Source organism: Artemia sp. Qi Xiang Cuo, chromosome 6, assembly GCF_049724085.1.
Source record: "Artemia sp. Qi Xiang Cuo chromosome 6, ASM4972408v1, whole genome shotgun sequence".
NCBI classification, from domain to species: Eukaryota; Metazoa; Arthropoda; class Branchiopoda; order Anostraca; family Artemiidae; genus Artemia; species Artemia sp. Qi Xiang Cuo.
This window is the reverse complement of record NC_142799.1, coordinates 69,142,343-69,158,584: the sequence shown is the minus strand read 5'-3', so window position 1 is coordinate 69,158,584 and position 16,242 is coordinate 69,142,343. Positions and strand designations below refer to the sequence as shown.

General features: G+C 32.7%; 1 protein-coding gene across 1 annotated transcript in view; it reads left to right on the top strand.

The window, feature by feature from the left end:
* Positions 1 to 16,242, top strand: part of Cht10 (Chitinase 10) — a 141,333-nt gene that overhangs the window by 107,416 nt on the left and 17,675 nt on the right. The window contains exons 18-23 of the mRNA XM_089091125.1: positions 3,101 to 3,419; positions 5,556 to 5,735; positions 10,762 to 10,973; positions 12,218 to 12,496; positions 14,552 to 14,737; positions 15,524 to 15,815. Coding sequence (XP_088947251.1) covers positions 3,101 to 3,419; positions 5,556 to 5,735; positions 10,762 to 10,973; positions 12,218 to 12,496; positions 14,552 to 14,737; positions 15,524 to 15,815 — 1,468 coding nt within the window. The remainder of the gene's footprint in view (positions 1 to 3,100; positions 3,420 to 5,555; positions 5,736 to 10,761; positions 10,974 to 12,217; positions 12,497 to 14,551; positions 14,738 to 15,523; positions 15,816 to 16,242) is intronic.

The window sequence follows — 16,242 nt, the reverse complement described above, 5'->3', positions numbered from 1 at the left end:
CAGTTTAAAAAACTTGTTTTTTTTAATTTAATTTCTGATAGTTTTTTAGTTAATGCAGCTTTTATTTTGGCTTACCGTCATTGAATAAGTAAAGAGAATTTGCATAAAAATTTTACTTTTCTTTTGCTAAATGGCTGTCTCTAAATTTGGTTCTGACGTAATTTACAAATTAACTTACGTAACGAACTTCTATATTCGTATATTTTTCTTCTGGCAAAAAATACAAAGTTGCACATATTTGGATATATGAGCTTGAAACCTATGTAATATGGTTTTCTGATACGCCGAATCTGTAGATGTGATTCTCATGAAAATTCATTCACTTGTAGGGGATGTTTCCCCCCTCTTTAAAAAATCAGGTAAATTTTTTCAGGCTCGTAGCCTTTGATGAGTAATACTACACTTGATAAAATTTATATATTTATAATCAGCATTATAAGCCCATTCTTTTGATACATTTATTGACATCAAAATTCCATTTTTAAAAGTTTCGACTGCTATTGAACCTTATCGCTTGTTTTTTCTTTATTGTTTTTTTTATTACGTATATATTATTACGCATATGAGGGGGGTTCTCGCCTTAGTAAATACTACGCTCTTTACGTTAAAAGTTAAAAAAAATGTTTAATTCACAAACCCCTGAATAACAAAGGCCGTTTAATTAGAATAGATAGCTCTTTTGAAAGCACTAAAAAAACTGTAGCGTAAAGAGCGAGGTATTGAATTGAGGGAGAACCCCCTCATATACGTAATAATTTCTGTTCGTTTTAACTTCTAATGTTGCTTCTTACTTTCATTTGAAAGAACTTGTTTTTTTTTAAATTTAATTTCTGATCGTTTTTTAAATAATGCTTGAAAATCCGGCACCCCCTTCATAGAAATGTCCCTTACCTCAAAGAAACATCCTCAACGGAAATATTCTCCCGAGTAACCCCCTCCTCTAGCCCTCCCCCACCAGAAAAAATCCTTCCTGAAAATGTCTGTATACTTCCCAATAACCAATACAATACAGGGAAATCCGGAAATCCAATATAATGCTGGGAAATCTGGCGCCCCCTTCATAGCAATGTCCCTCCTCCCATGAAAACTTCCTTCATCGTAAGATCCTCTTTCATTACCCCGGACCCACTGCCCCCCCCCACGACCAGAAAAAATCTCCTCTGAAAACGTCTGTATACTTCCCAATAACCAATACTATATGTTAACATTGGGTAAAGTTCATAACTTTCAGCCCTCCCCCCGGGGACTTTGGTGGATTAAGTCATCCTAAAAGACATAGTTATTCTATTTTCGACCATGCTGAACAAAATGGCTATCTCAAAATTTTGATCGGGTGACTGGGAAAAAAATGAGCGTGGGAGGGGGCCTAGTTGCCCTCCCATTTTTTTGGTCACTTAAAAAGGGCACTAGAACTTTTAATTTCCGTTCGGATGAAAGGGCACTAGAACTTTTAATTTCCGTTCGGATGAGCCCTCCCACGATATTCTAGGACCACTGGGTCGATACGATCACCCCTGGGGAAAAAAACAAAAAAAACAACAAAAAACAAATAAACACGCATCCGTGATCTTTCTTCTGGCAAAAAATGCAAAATTCCACATTTTTGTAGATAGGAGCTTGAAACTTCTACAGTAGGGTTCTCTCATACGCTGAATCTGATCGTTCAAGGGGATGGATTAAGGGGTGTTTTCTCCTTATTTTGAAAATAAGGCAAATTTTCTTAGGCTCATAACTTCTGATAGGTAAGACTTAACTTAATGAAACTTATATATTTGAAATCAGCATTAAAATCTGATTCTTTTGATGTATCTATTGGTATCAAAATTCCGTTTTCTACAGTTTCGGTTACCATTGAGCCGGGTCGCTCCTTACTTACAGTTCGTTACCACGAACTGTTTGAAAAGTGTACTTGTAAAACACTTTTAAACTATGAAACGCATGGTACTCTTTCCTTCAACCTTGATGTAAAAAACTTGTGAGTCAGTCATAAAAGAAGATTATCTTTAAAGATAGATAGATGTATTGATGGATAGAAAAAGAGAAAGAGAGGGAGAGAGGAAATGAGAGAGGAAAAGAAAAGGCAGAGAGAAAAGGAAACAGAATTGCTCCGTAGCTCATCCAAACAATAAAAGAATCATGAATTTCGTTTGTCTATCTGCTACATCTTTTGGTTTGTTCGAGGGGTCTTCAGAGAAGTGATGGCTTTTTATGTTCATGATGTAAAGTGCCATATTATCGCTAGTTTATACGATATTCAGGTGTTGAAAACCCTAAGGCTTGAAAAAAAATCCCATGACATTAAATAATAAAAATATATATTCAATATTCAACTGTCTGGAAAAGACCACTACACTTTCAAAAGAAAGTGTAATATGGCAGAATCTACTCCCCAAATTTCATAACTGGTTGTGGACATTTTTTCAATTAAAATCGCAATCCCAATTTTCCCAAATTTTTAAGATGTTGGGTTGCGCAAGTTTCCATTTAACCAGCTTAAACAAACGAATCTTATATTTACTATTCTTGGTACCTTTAAAAAAATTTTTTTTAATGTACCTCAATTAAAAAAAAAATTTTATGTACCTTAAAAGATTTTTTTTTAATGTACCTTAAAAATATTTCTCCTACAACTTATTTTTGTACACAAATATAATTATAATGACTCAAAGCTAATCTTCAGTGCTTTTCAAAACTATTCGTAACTCACTAATAGCTCATAAACCGATCTTAATTATCAGGAGTTCTTAGATTTCTCAAACTAAATGTTTGTTCATTGTTTTGAAGGACACAGGAGTATTTGAGCATAAGGACTGAGTTAAGCCTGTCAAATATGTTACATTGGGTCTACTGTTAACGAGTAAAAGATTGTAATATCAAGATATTTTGTCACTAAAATTTCTTTATTTTTATCTTATTACATTAGGAGATAATATTTTAGGAATTCTGAAGGTTCAGGACGTGAATCAGGCTTTTAGATTCAGACATTATATTTAATACCAAACTGCAAAGTTCTTCTTTGGGTTTTTAACCCATAAATATACTATTTTTTTTAAGTGAAAGTTGCTATTCTACCCACGAACTTAATAAAATTATAATTTAGGGTTCTCTAATATGTGACTGGCCGTCAAATGCAAATTGTAAAGCTGAGGAGATTACGGAGCCTACTGTAGCGCCAACTAGTCCTCCATCTACAGAGCCACCTAAACCATCGACAACAGCGGAACCAACTTCTAAGCCAGAACAGACAGCGACATCTGTTGAAACTAAACTGCCTAGCACGACACAGATTTCTCTTACAACGAAGGCTGGAAGTACTTCAACAGTTGTCACAACTCCACAACCAATAACAAGTCCAGTTATTGCAACAAAAGCACCAACTTCTGGCACAAGTACTGAGCCACCAAAACCAACAGGAGATGGTAAGCTATTATCTTTAAATATCTTACAAACCATAATTAGAAATAATACCATTTATGGCTGAATCACGCGGAAAAACTAAAAACGGCAATAAGCTAATGTATGACTCACCCTAAGTGAAATTGAGTATACTTATCAAAAGAGAATACTGTTTTGTATCTCCGTGTCAAAGTGTTTCTTAATACCATTATTTTGTTTTTGTGACATATTTTTGCACGTCAATCACAAAAACACTCATCCAATGAAACTCAAGAGAATTCTGAAACTGTGCTTACATTGGTTGGGTCTATCCTTCTTCCAAATTTCTTGAGAGAAAATAGCCTAGCCCTTATAAAATCGGGTTAACTAAGGTTAAGTGACAAATTTAGACTAACAAGGAAGTGCAATTTTTTATGAAACAGCTGTTTAAAACCTGATTGGTTCTTTTGTGAGAAATATTAAGCCAGTGAAAAGAATGAAACATTTTTGAGTCACAACGTAATTTATAATTAAATTCTCTCTTTCTCTCTGGTTTAGATATAATTTTTTGAAGCATTTTGGGCGACGACGGAATTGTAGAAGAATCTCTGTACATAGATACATATGCAATACATATATACATACATTTAAAAGCTTTGTATCACCAATCGTCATCAGCTCCATAACAAATTTTATACAGTATTCGTATCCCTTTGCGTTTCATCAACAAAATTGGTAATTTTCCAGTTACTTTTTAAATAAACATATCTCCCGTTTAAAAAAACGACGTTGTAAAAAAAGTAAAAAAAAATACACATTGTAACTGACGAGAAAATTCGTATTGCTAACAATTTTTAAGATCATAATAGTGTGTGTTATTGAAAACACCTATTAAAAACATATTGAAATAATTAGTAAATAAATATAATTGACTGAAAAGTAAGTAAAATTAAAATATTTATGATTTTAAGATGAAATGATTAGCGATATTGATAACGACTATTAAAAACATATTATAAACACCTATTGATGAAAACCCCCGATGAAAATCAAGTAAAATTATGTACATTGGAGTTCACTAACTAAAAAGAAAATTTCGTTTATTCAATAGATCAGTTTCCAAATTGTTTTTCAGTTTGGAAAACAATATAGAGCGAAGTTTAAATATTTGTTTCGGTAGATGGGTAAATGAATTTTAGCTACCGAATGAAAGTAACATAGTCGTCTCACGTTAAAATATTAAGACCATAGAATAATAACTTAGAAAAAACTTTCACAGGAATCGTAAACCTTGAGACATAAAACGTTACTTATACCACACTGAAAAAACAGTATTATAAAATTTACCAATTTATCTCTTAATTTACTTTTAAATTGAATTTGTACCTCTTGCCTTTTTTTTTCTATTTGGCAATGAATTACAAAATACCCTAAAAATTTTGTTCTCATACAAATCGTTATGGATTTTAGGCTTAATTTAGCTCAAGGAAAGTCTTTTATTTCCAACCAAGGTCGTAAGTCCCAGAAAAGTTGCGAAAGGTTACAAATAGTTTCAATCCTTACAACTGTCTCATACACGGCAAACATATTTTCATCTTTTGGCATTTTTTTGTTAATCATAATTATTTGTTTTCCTACTGTTGGTTGCAACCCTGGGGAGGGGGTAGAACACTAAAGATATAAGTATATGTATCCCGAATTTAAATTTTCATGGAATAGGCGAGGGAAGTGAACCTGTCCAGGTTCGGATAGGGGATTTCCATTACGCGGAAAAAGAAAACATTTTTAGGCCACTAACTTTCAAGTTTTCATGTTAAGAGTATTTATTATAACATAACATAACACATAATTTGATTTTTCTTAAGCCAATTACGATTCTTTTCGCAAAATAAACAATATATACAACAATGTTTCAATCTTGAAAAAAACTTCAAAACTTCTCCAAAGACTGATTGACCAAAACAATGTTTTGTTACCGTCTCTAAGCTCTAATTCTCTGTATAAACGCTGGAATCGTCTACAACTGTAGACCTGTGCATATCAGATGAGAGATCTGATATGTTGATAAAACCATGAACTTGGAGAGAGTTAGTAATTAGCATGCACATATATAAGAAAACCTAACACCGAGGCCCAGAAAAATGAATTTTTTTTATAACTAATGAGTATGAAATTTTCAGACTCAATGAAGGTAATTTGCTACTTTACAAATTGGGCATGGTATCGACCAGGTGCTGGAAAATACACTCCTGACAACATTGACGCATCCCTGTGTACTCACATGGTGTATGGTTTCGCAACCCTGGATTCTACAAAGCTAATCATGAAACCATATGACACGTGGGCTGATCTAGATAACAGTGAGTAGTAATTTGTAGCACGTTTCTGTACCACAATCTTATCATATCTACCAATGCGAAAGCCAAAAAAGTCAATGGCCCTTGTTAATCGTATATTTTAAGGTCAAACTGGCACTAGAGAAGTAAATAATTAAAAGATTTTGAGAAGTTTTTTATCCTCAAGGGTAGCATTAATGTATTTTCAAAAGAATTTTCAATTTTATTAATTTTTTGAGTTATTTTAGTCTTTTAAACTTACATTAACCATTTATTAAACTTACCACCAGGTAAGGGAATTACTTTTCCAAACTTCTGTTCTCACTTAGTGTAAGAAATCAACAATTACCTTATACTGCAATTTGTCATTATAAAAATTCATGTTTAACCTAACTCATAACCTAACCTAACTGTAAGCATAACCTAACTCATAAGCATAACCTAACTCACCAGAATTATGCCCAAACAACATCATAGTCACGCTCGACGTTAAAATGTAAAAAAATAGTGTGAAAATCCTGTATTAAAATTTATTTGTCCTTATATAGTAGCATCTAGAACCATCTTGTTGATAGTGATATATATATATATATATATATATATATATATATATATATATATATATATATATATATATATATATATATATATATATATATATATATATATATATATATATATATATATATATATATATATATATATATATATATATATATATATATATATATATATATATATATATATATATATATATATATATATATATATATATATATATATATATATATATATATATATATATATATATATATATATATATATATATATATATATATATATATATATATATATATATATATATATATATATATAATATAAATATATATATATATATATATAATATATATATATATATATATATATATATATATATATATATATATATATATATATATATATCAGGTTTTTTTTTCAAGGGTGTATAGCCTAAACAAGTTTGCTTCTGGTGGTTGATTTATTTATTTGTTTGATTTAAATAAACCCTTATCAGTTATATCTTTTCATCTTGAGCTAGATTCATCTAGCTGAAGATGATGTCCCATCCCAAAATGTCACGCATTCACAATTTTAGTCGTTTTACTGTTATTGCATATTTGTAATCTCCTTCCCCGAAGCAATTCCCTCCCCCCTGTTCAGTCATAAATTTTACACTTGAAGTTGAACACCATTCAACTCCAAAAATTACGATAGGGTACATAATTTATTCTGGTCGTGCAAAATCGTGATATTATCCACTGGCGCCTAATATGGCTCCGGTGCTACTGGCGCTGTAGGCAATTCTGTTTTTATTGTCGTGTGTGACTATAGTGTGGTTTGAGCATAAGTTGGCAGAAATTAATTATACTACTACTACTACTAACAACTCACCGCAGCACCAAGCCGCCTGAGGCCAACACAGCTACGCACGATCCTCCTCCCCCCAATCTATTCAAGGCCTCCCTCTTTACACCCTCCCATGAAGTTCCCATTTCCTTTAAATCTTTCTTTATGACATCCTCCCACCCCAGACGGGGACGACCTGCTTTCCGTTTAGCCCTAGATGGTTGGCCGAAAAGAACAATCATCGGCAATCTGTCATCCTTCATCCGTACAACGTGCCCTAACCACCTCAACCTTTCTTTCATTAAATTAATTATAGATCCAATGATATTTACGGTAAAAAGATGTATGACGATAAAACATATAAGTTAGAGCTACATGTGCTATCTTTAGGATATGCACTACTATTCGTATTTGCTTTTAGACATTATTGTTTAGGATTCAGCCACTTAATTGACTCTTGAATCTGTTTTTTAACCTTGTAAGAGAAGTCCCTAAATACACTTACTAACCCTTGAATGATACAAAAAGACAAAACACCTTAACCATTAAAGATTATAATTTTTGATATTTGCCAGTTTCTACGAGTCCTTTTCAAGATTCACTGATATATTTTCAAGATTCGGATGTAACCTGCACCCAAGAAAACTAGAAATAATTTCTAATAATTTTTCCAACTAAATGGCTGGTAGACAATATTTCTTCAATTTTCGTTTTCGGCAGTGTATGTTTTACGGTACAAATTGAATTGGCATCAGAACATAGAGCACTATTTAAGAACTTATTTTTTTCTTCCAAAGATTTTCAAACCCACTTCACAATATCTATAACAATCTAATCACAATATCTCTCATGTGGTAAATTTTCCTCGATTTGGCAAATTTGGACAGAATGGGGTGATTTTTTCTTAGACATACTTTTAAATCCAGCCACTACCTTAATTTAGCTTACGTGTGGTATTTTCCTTAGAATATTTTGTTATTCTAAAGAGTGTCAAGATTCTTATGCAACCTGTACCCAAGAAAACTAGACATTATTTCTAAAACATTTTCAAGCTAAATGGCTGGTAAACAATATTCCTTCTTTTTCCGTTTTCGCCAGTGTTTGTTTTACGGTGCAAATTGATTTGGCATTAGAACATAGAGGACTTACTTTAGATTAATCTCAAGGATTATCTTTGAATTCCATGATGAAAGAGAATACTCCAGGACCGAAATCAACCAGTTGACTTCGGTCAACTGGTTGACCGAAGTCAACTGCAAGGAAAACCAATTCAACTTCACATGCAAGGAAAACTAAAATGCACTCATTTAGCTCCAATAGTAAATTAATTTTTCTTCTGAAAAGTAATTATATTGCTCACATATATTAATAAATTAATTACATGTAATACTCATTTGAAAAGCAAAAAACAATTAACAATATAAATAATGTTAAGGGCGAGAGGCCCTTACCTGACTCCCTAACGAAGAGATGGGACATGTTAAGGATGAAATAGCTGAGTGGAAGTTAAACTTTTGGAAAAATACCTCTCCAATCTGTAATATGGACAAAGCCCCTAACTTTCCTTTACTAGAGGGGGTCAAACTCAAGAGGCAAATATACCAGCTGTTACCTAATAGTATTTATTCCGTAAATACTTTGAGGAAAAAGATACTGGTACGCATGTGTATCTATATAGCACCCATGTTTGAATTCAGTGATCATTTACAAAAGAATGAGAATAATTCACAGGAAAGATTGACCAAGCTGGTCTTAAGCGAAATTGCGTATTTAACAGAGTTGCCTGTCCCCGGAAAGTAAATTGCTTAATTTGTGTCTAAATTTTAGGCTGTTCCATCCATTAATTATACAGATGGACAAGTTAGAGGTGGATAATTCAATTGGAAAAAGCCCCATACAAATATATACACTTTCATACTCTCTATTCCCACCCAAATTGTAAGTTTTCACCCCTCCCCCTCAAAATAAGGTTCTGGCTACATTCACTAGTTTAGAGCTTCTATAAAAGGAAAAGGTAAATATATTCAAGGTTCCATAACTGAGATAGGGATCGCGTGAGCGCACAACATGATGCCTTTTTTATACCCTTCCCAAATATATTAATCAATCCACATTCAAATCCAATTCAAACCCTTAAATGGACCAAAACTCCTATACTTTCGGAACAAGAAAGGGTTTAAGAAAAGTAGTTAAACATACCAAACGATAATAAATCAATTCTTTGTATTCAACAGGTATTGACTAAAGACAATCAACTTAAGTAAACCTAACTATACTCGACTAAACTTAACTATGCTCGACTGCTAAACTTACTAAACTATGCTCGTGTTCACCAAACTTAACTGCTTTGTTTCTTTTTGAATGGGTATTTAGAACCATTAGACTTGCATCTGAATGTAGCAGAGTTTCAGATCTGTTGAATTGAATATCAAATTAAATTCTAAATGATTTACAAATTCGGACAAACATAAAAGTAAACATGATTGTGTTATAAATAAAACCGTTGTGCATATTATAAGGTAAGAATTTTGTTGTTAAGTACTTTTTTCTTAGTCTTTTACAAACCTATATATAGGGTTCACCTTGCCCCTACCTCAGTCTCAGTTACGGAATCTTCTGTATATTTACCAAAGAAACCAAAACGCATTGTTGTATTTATTATAAATAAAATTACAATTAATGCAGCAAACATAAACACAGCATGTCTTGTCACTCAATTTAGAAGCAAGGTCTAAAGTATTTATAAAGGATAAAATTTACAGTGAGCATCAATTTTTTCACTATTTATCAATTATTCTGATAACAATGGAATTTTATTTCTCTTATTTTGTAAAAAAAAAACTTCCTGTCCCCAAAAGAAGAAAAAAAGAGTTATTTCTGATTTAACTTCACCAATATTGATGGCAATTCAAGACCATGCGATAGCCATGATAAACACCTATTTATGCACAATATAATTTCCTGATTGTTTCCATATAATATAATTGTTTCCATATAATATAATTTCCATATAATATAAACTAAACAATAATTTTTGTTGTTTACATATAATATAATTTCCAATATAATTTTATTTATGCACAACATAATTTCATTATTGCTTCCATATAATATAATTGTTTTCATATAATATAATTTCCATATTATATATATATAAATGATTATTGTTATTGTTTCCATATAATATAATTTCCAATATAATTTCATTTATGCACAGTATAATTTCTTATTTAGGTTAAAAAAAGGTGCTACCACAATCTAAAATGTCTGAATTTGTATCGAGATCTTAGAAGCCTCTCTAGAAGTGGTGATTGCTAGTACTGAGGTTAAAGGTCCCCAATTGGTGCCGTATTGGAAGGGGAAGGGAAGGGGAGGCTTAGTTAGGTATAAATGAGAAGAGAAAACCAAGGGAAATATACTCTTCAAAACTCCAACATGGACAAAAAATAAAACTTTATGCTGGGAAGCCAAACCTTAGAGATGGATATACCTTTCTATCAACAGGTACTATCTAATAGCTTATATTTCCTGTACTTTTGGGAAATGGTGCTCATACAAACATATCGAAAGATCCAAATTTAATTGCCGACTACACTTTACAACAGATAAGTCAACTTTCAGCAATGCATACTTCAAAATGTAATTTAAGATATTTTACTTACAGAATTTTACCAGAAAGTTGTTGCCCTTAAAGAAAAAGGTGTCAAGGTTGTGATTGCCCTCGGTGGATGGAACGATTCAGCAGGAAACAAATACAGTCGCCTAGTAAATAGCCCAGAAGCCAGGAAGAATTTCATAGACAACGCAATTGTGTTTATAGAAAAATATGGCTTCGAAGGAATAGATTTGGATTGGGAGTACCCTGTTTGCTGGCAGGTAAACTACATACTTTTATATTTATACACTTTAATTTTCAGTAGATTTTATAGTTTCATTTTTTATGTTATCTTGTCATTTCTAACGTTCAATTTATTCTCGTTTTCTTTTAACTTTTTTTATAAGGAGAATGGACAATAAATTATTGACTTAATAGTTTTATATTGTCTAATAGACTTATAAAATATGTTAATAATATACTGCCTTCTTCATTGGCATTTTTATTTTCTACAAATAGTGCTTTCTACAAATTGTGCATGAGATCCAGCATACAGCTAGAGCATAATTTACTTTTAGAAATTTTGCTGCATTCAAAACATAAAGCTACGTACAGACAAATTTTAGCCCAACTGTTTTCGGAAATATTTGCAGCCCACGTGCTAGGACTCTCAATTTCAGGACTCTTATCAGATAAAAAGAAGCGTGCAATGTTTCACACCTTTTCCAGTTTTGCATGTTTCTCCCGTGACTGCCTCCATGGAAGCGAAACAGAGTGATTAGTAACCAATACAGCATACCCGACCCGTACACCATTGCACAAGAAAGATTAGAGAAGGAAAATAATAGTTCAGCGGCAAATGAATTACGGGATTCTTTATGATATTAGTGTTTTTTTTTGTTTTGTGCGTTCTTCATTTTTTTTTTTTTATAAATAAATCCCCTAGTTACTGTCTGTCCTTTAATGGGAAATTAAGTTTATTAATTCACATGTATACTTATCTCTTTTTTCTCAGTAAGAGATTTCCCACCCTATTCTTTATTTTAATCTTCTTTATGCTTGTTAAATTTTTGAGGAGAAGGAATAAATTAAAGCACAAAGAGGCACTGTGGGTCTACTACAGGTCATAACATCATGGCCAATTTGTGCTACAGTGCCTCTACCTTTTAAAATGATTGTGAAAGAAATATATTACTTTATTTTTATGTAGTTTAGTTGTTTCTTTACCTCACGAGGATGTGATTTTTTAAATCACTAATTTAGACCTAAGCAATCAGTTAGACATTACTTATAAGACCTTTTTCTTATGTCTCAAGATGGTTTGCCCACGCCCCCTAATGAAAACACTGGCCTGATTTGAGCTAAAATTTACATCCCTCCCTTTATTTTTCTAAAGAAAATTCACACAGCAGGCGTATTTAAAGTCTAGTAATATGGCTTTCTGCCAATTCGACATAAACCTGTTTTACAGTTTCTTATACATGTCTCGTTTTCTTTACTTATCCTAATTTTCATTGAATTCTAGGTCGATTGCAGTAAAGGACCTTCTTCTGACAAAGAAGGATTTGCTCTCTGGGTTAAGGAGATCAGTGAGGCTTTTAAGCCGAGGGGATGGACAGTTTCTGCTGCAGTGTCACCGTCAAAAACAGTTGTTGATGCTGGTTATGATGTATCAACTATTAATCAATATTTAGACTGGATTGGAGTTATGACATATGACTACTATGGAAACTGGGACAAGAAAACCGGTCATGTGTCTCCACTCTATCATTTCCCCGAGAGCGACTTTGATTATTTTAACACGGTAAGAAACCATAGAAATTGGAAAAAGCCCCCCCCTCCCACGCCCATGATTTACCCAGTCACTTCCGATCAACATTTTTATATAGCCATAACCCCCCCCCTCGGCCCTTAGGACAAGGGTTGTAAGTTATACCCTTGGGGAATTTAAGGTTTTTCTGTCTGAGTCGTTGAGAATCGCGTTTTAGGCCAGGCATTCCAGTTTTCCCTGGGAGGTGCTTCCTCTAGACTAGCCTTGTAGGTGTGTGTGTGGTAGAGGAGGGGGGGGGGTCCAAGTAGGGCGTTAGTATATCTTCAATTATGAAATATTTGTAATTAGTTAAAGTATATACCTATTTGTATTATTTACCATAAATATGGGTCTTTGTTTATATGATGTAATAAAAATAAAACTCATTTTGCGTTTTGAAACTCTAATTTTCTGAGGAGGTTCCTTCTGACCAGCCTAGTTTTGTGTGAGGAAGTATGTGGAAGGGGGATTATAAGTGGTTCATAAATCTACATATAACTATAAGATAGTTGTAAATTGTTCATATTTGCATATGCTTTATTTTCTAATTACATACCTAGACCCAAGTTTTCATGAAAAGACAAAAAGGGGAAAATGAATCCATAATATAATTTTTACTCATTGGATAAATGTATATAATATATATATAATTATATATAAAATGGTATAAAATAGATACTAGCCACACGAAAAATCGTGGCAAAATATGTAGTGTTGGAAAGAGTCCGGGAACACCACGTTACCATGCTTGGTGCAAAAGACGTATCTGCGTATCCTTCTGTTGTTGTTTTATGTATTTACACAACATTAATATATCCATAACCATTCCGAATTTCAGAAAAGAAAAAAAAGCTTGCAAGGGCAAAATTTTAACATAAGAAATTTGAGAAATAGTGTAATTATTTACCCTTTCCCTTAGTTTCGATATTGTTCTTCTAGATTTCCCTTTCTAGATCTTATCCAGATTTACTTTTGTCAGTTTCACACAGCGTTTGATTTAAACTTAACTTGATGGTCGTTTTTCAACGGACGTTTTAAACTTTATAGCTAATCTTGTTTAAACAGTATTGTAACTAGAGGAATTTTTTTAGATGGGTTAAAAGAATCTTTCCTCTGGCATGTCCGTACTTGGGACTTGGTTTTAATAGGGAAGGAAGAAATATATGCTGACTTGAACTCTTCGTGTTTTTTACGACTTGAAGGTCATCGCAAATGTTTTTAAAAAGGTATAATTTTCAAGTTATATGAAGGGAAAAAAAATCTGTGCTATCGACAAAACGTGACTTTTGGAATATCTTTTGCGTCAAAATCAGCAAGATGAAAATTGGGTTCTTTATCTAAAGCATACTTATACTTTTTGAATCAACTTTAATCTTCTTAAAGGGACAGAAAAAATGCATGGCAAAACCCCCGAGGTTTTGCATTTCACTTTGATCTTATACTATGAACAGAAAGAGAAAAAAACTAATCTTAATCTCAGTTATCCTGAAAGCTGCAAAATTGTACGTCTATCGCAGCTTTGTGATAGTCTGGATACAGAAGGAAAGCTCACTAAATTTATCAATAGGCTCGACACCGTTTCAATCAAAATTTATATCCTCGAGTTCCGCATTTCTGCACCGCTTAATGATTTTTATAATTACTTGATAATTATATTGATGATTTTTATATATAATGATTTTTATATAGAATGATATTTATAAATAATGATTTTTATAATTATAAGGATTTTTATAATTATTTGTTTATTTTAGGATGTATCTAGCTCGTATGTTAGGAAAGTCTCGGATTAATAGATGTAAGCAGAAAAATTGCCTGATTTAAAATTGTCATTGATTGTTTTGCCAGAAGATGATAACCTTAACCCTTCATTCGGCTACCTCGTGTCTTAGAGGAAAGAATTCCTAATTACTTCCATGATACTGATCAATATGTATATTTTAGCAACTTAAAAATTTGCTAATATCCATCTTATTGAGCACTCACCGTCAAAATAAAGTAGTTGTTTAAGCTTTGTAAAAGAATATCTAAGTTTATTTTATTTTTTAGAACTACACCATCAATTACTGGCTATCCAAAGGAGCAACAAGGGACAAGCTGACAGCAGGTGTCCCCCTTTACGGACAAGCTTTGAGTTTAAGGGATAAAAACAAAAATGGATTAAATGCACCAGCTACAAATCCTGGACAGGCCGGTGAATTTACGCGTCAAGCTGGATTTTTGGCCTATTATGAGGTAAATGGATAATTTCCTTTTTTGACTTGTTCAAGTAAAAGCAAAAGACATAACAATTGATAAACAACAAAGCTGTAAGCAAGAATGAGAAATTTGTAAAAGAACTTAACAGCTGCCTTCACCATTTTCAGCATGGGTTGTGATGAATATTTTTTTCGATTTTAATATAGATGCTATTATTTGTTAACGCATTTGAAGTGTTTTAATTAATTAATGTCAGCTATTCATTCAAAAATTGCTCCCACCCTGACGATGTCTCCTGGAGGTGTCCCCTGGTGGTATCTATTTTTATTCTGTAATTTTCAAACATTTTTTGTGTGCAAATTTAGGGAGTGGTAAAATGGTTCCGTAACAAATTTAAAAATCTATTTCTAATCTACTGTAAAACTATTAATTTTTTAGATGCATTATTTAATTTTGGGCACAAGATTCTGTGCTTGTGTTAAAAAGGAACTTTTAAGGATCAGATATTCTTTTTGTTATTATTCCTCAAATTAGTTTTTTTTTTGCATACAATAGAGTAGTTTCATTAATACATTTTCCAGAATGAGAATTCTGTACCATTTTAATATAATTAAAAATAATGTGGTTGCGCACTGTTATTATTTTAATAGTTTTCAAATGCAAAAAATTATTTTATTATTGAAATACAAAACCACAAAAGGAGAAGGAACAAATAATGAAAGAAGATGTAAGAAGACTAAATTACTATTATACAAAAATCAACCCTGTACCGTAATAAAAAATATGCTTCAACCTTGTTAACCATTTTGCCTTCTTTTGCAGATATGTCACCGTGTCAACATAAAGGGAGGATGGACAGTAGTCAGTGATCCAGAACACAGATGGGGCTCCTATGCCTACAGAGGTAATCAATGGGTATCGTTTGATGATTCTTCAATGATTGAAAGGAAAGGAAGACTATTCAAGGAGTGGGGACTTGCTGGAGTTATTGTATGGGCTCCAGATCTTGACGACTTTAGAAACAGATGCGGCTGTGAGCCACATCCTCTGCTGAGAGCCTTGAATAGAGGAGTTGGAAGACTTGAGGGAGCTGGACCTGATTGCTCCTTACAAAGTAGGTTTTGTTTTGTTGTGTGTTTACAAACTGTTTGCTGTTCTAGGAGTTTTTACGTAAATCAATCAAAAAGATTTGGATTTGGCATTCCAAAAATTGTTAAGTTGCTGGTCAGTACACTGGTTGACTCGACTTATTGTTTAGACTCCAGATCTTGACAACTTTATAAGCCATATTCTCTCCTAAGAGCCTTGGGTAGGAGAGTTAACTGGTCCTGACTATTCCTTACAAAGTTCTCACATTACTACTACTACAACTAAAAACTCTGCAGCACCTAGCTGCCTGAGGCCGACACAGCTTAGTACACTTCTCCTCCATCCCAATCTATTCAAAGCCTTTCTCTTTACACTCTCCCAGGGAAGTTCCCATTTCTCTTAAATCTTCCCTTACGACATCCTTCCATCCCAACCGGGGACGAATCGCTTTT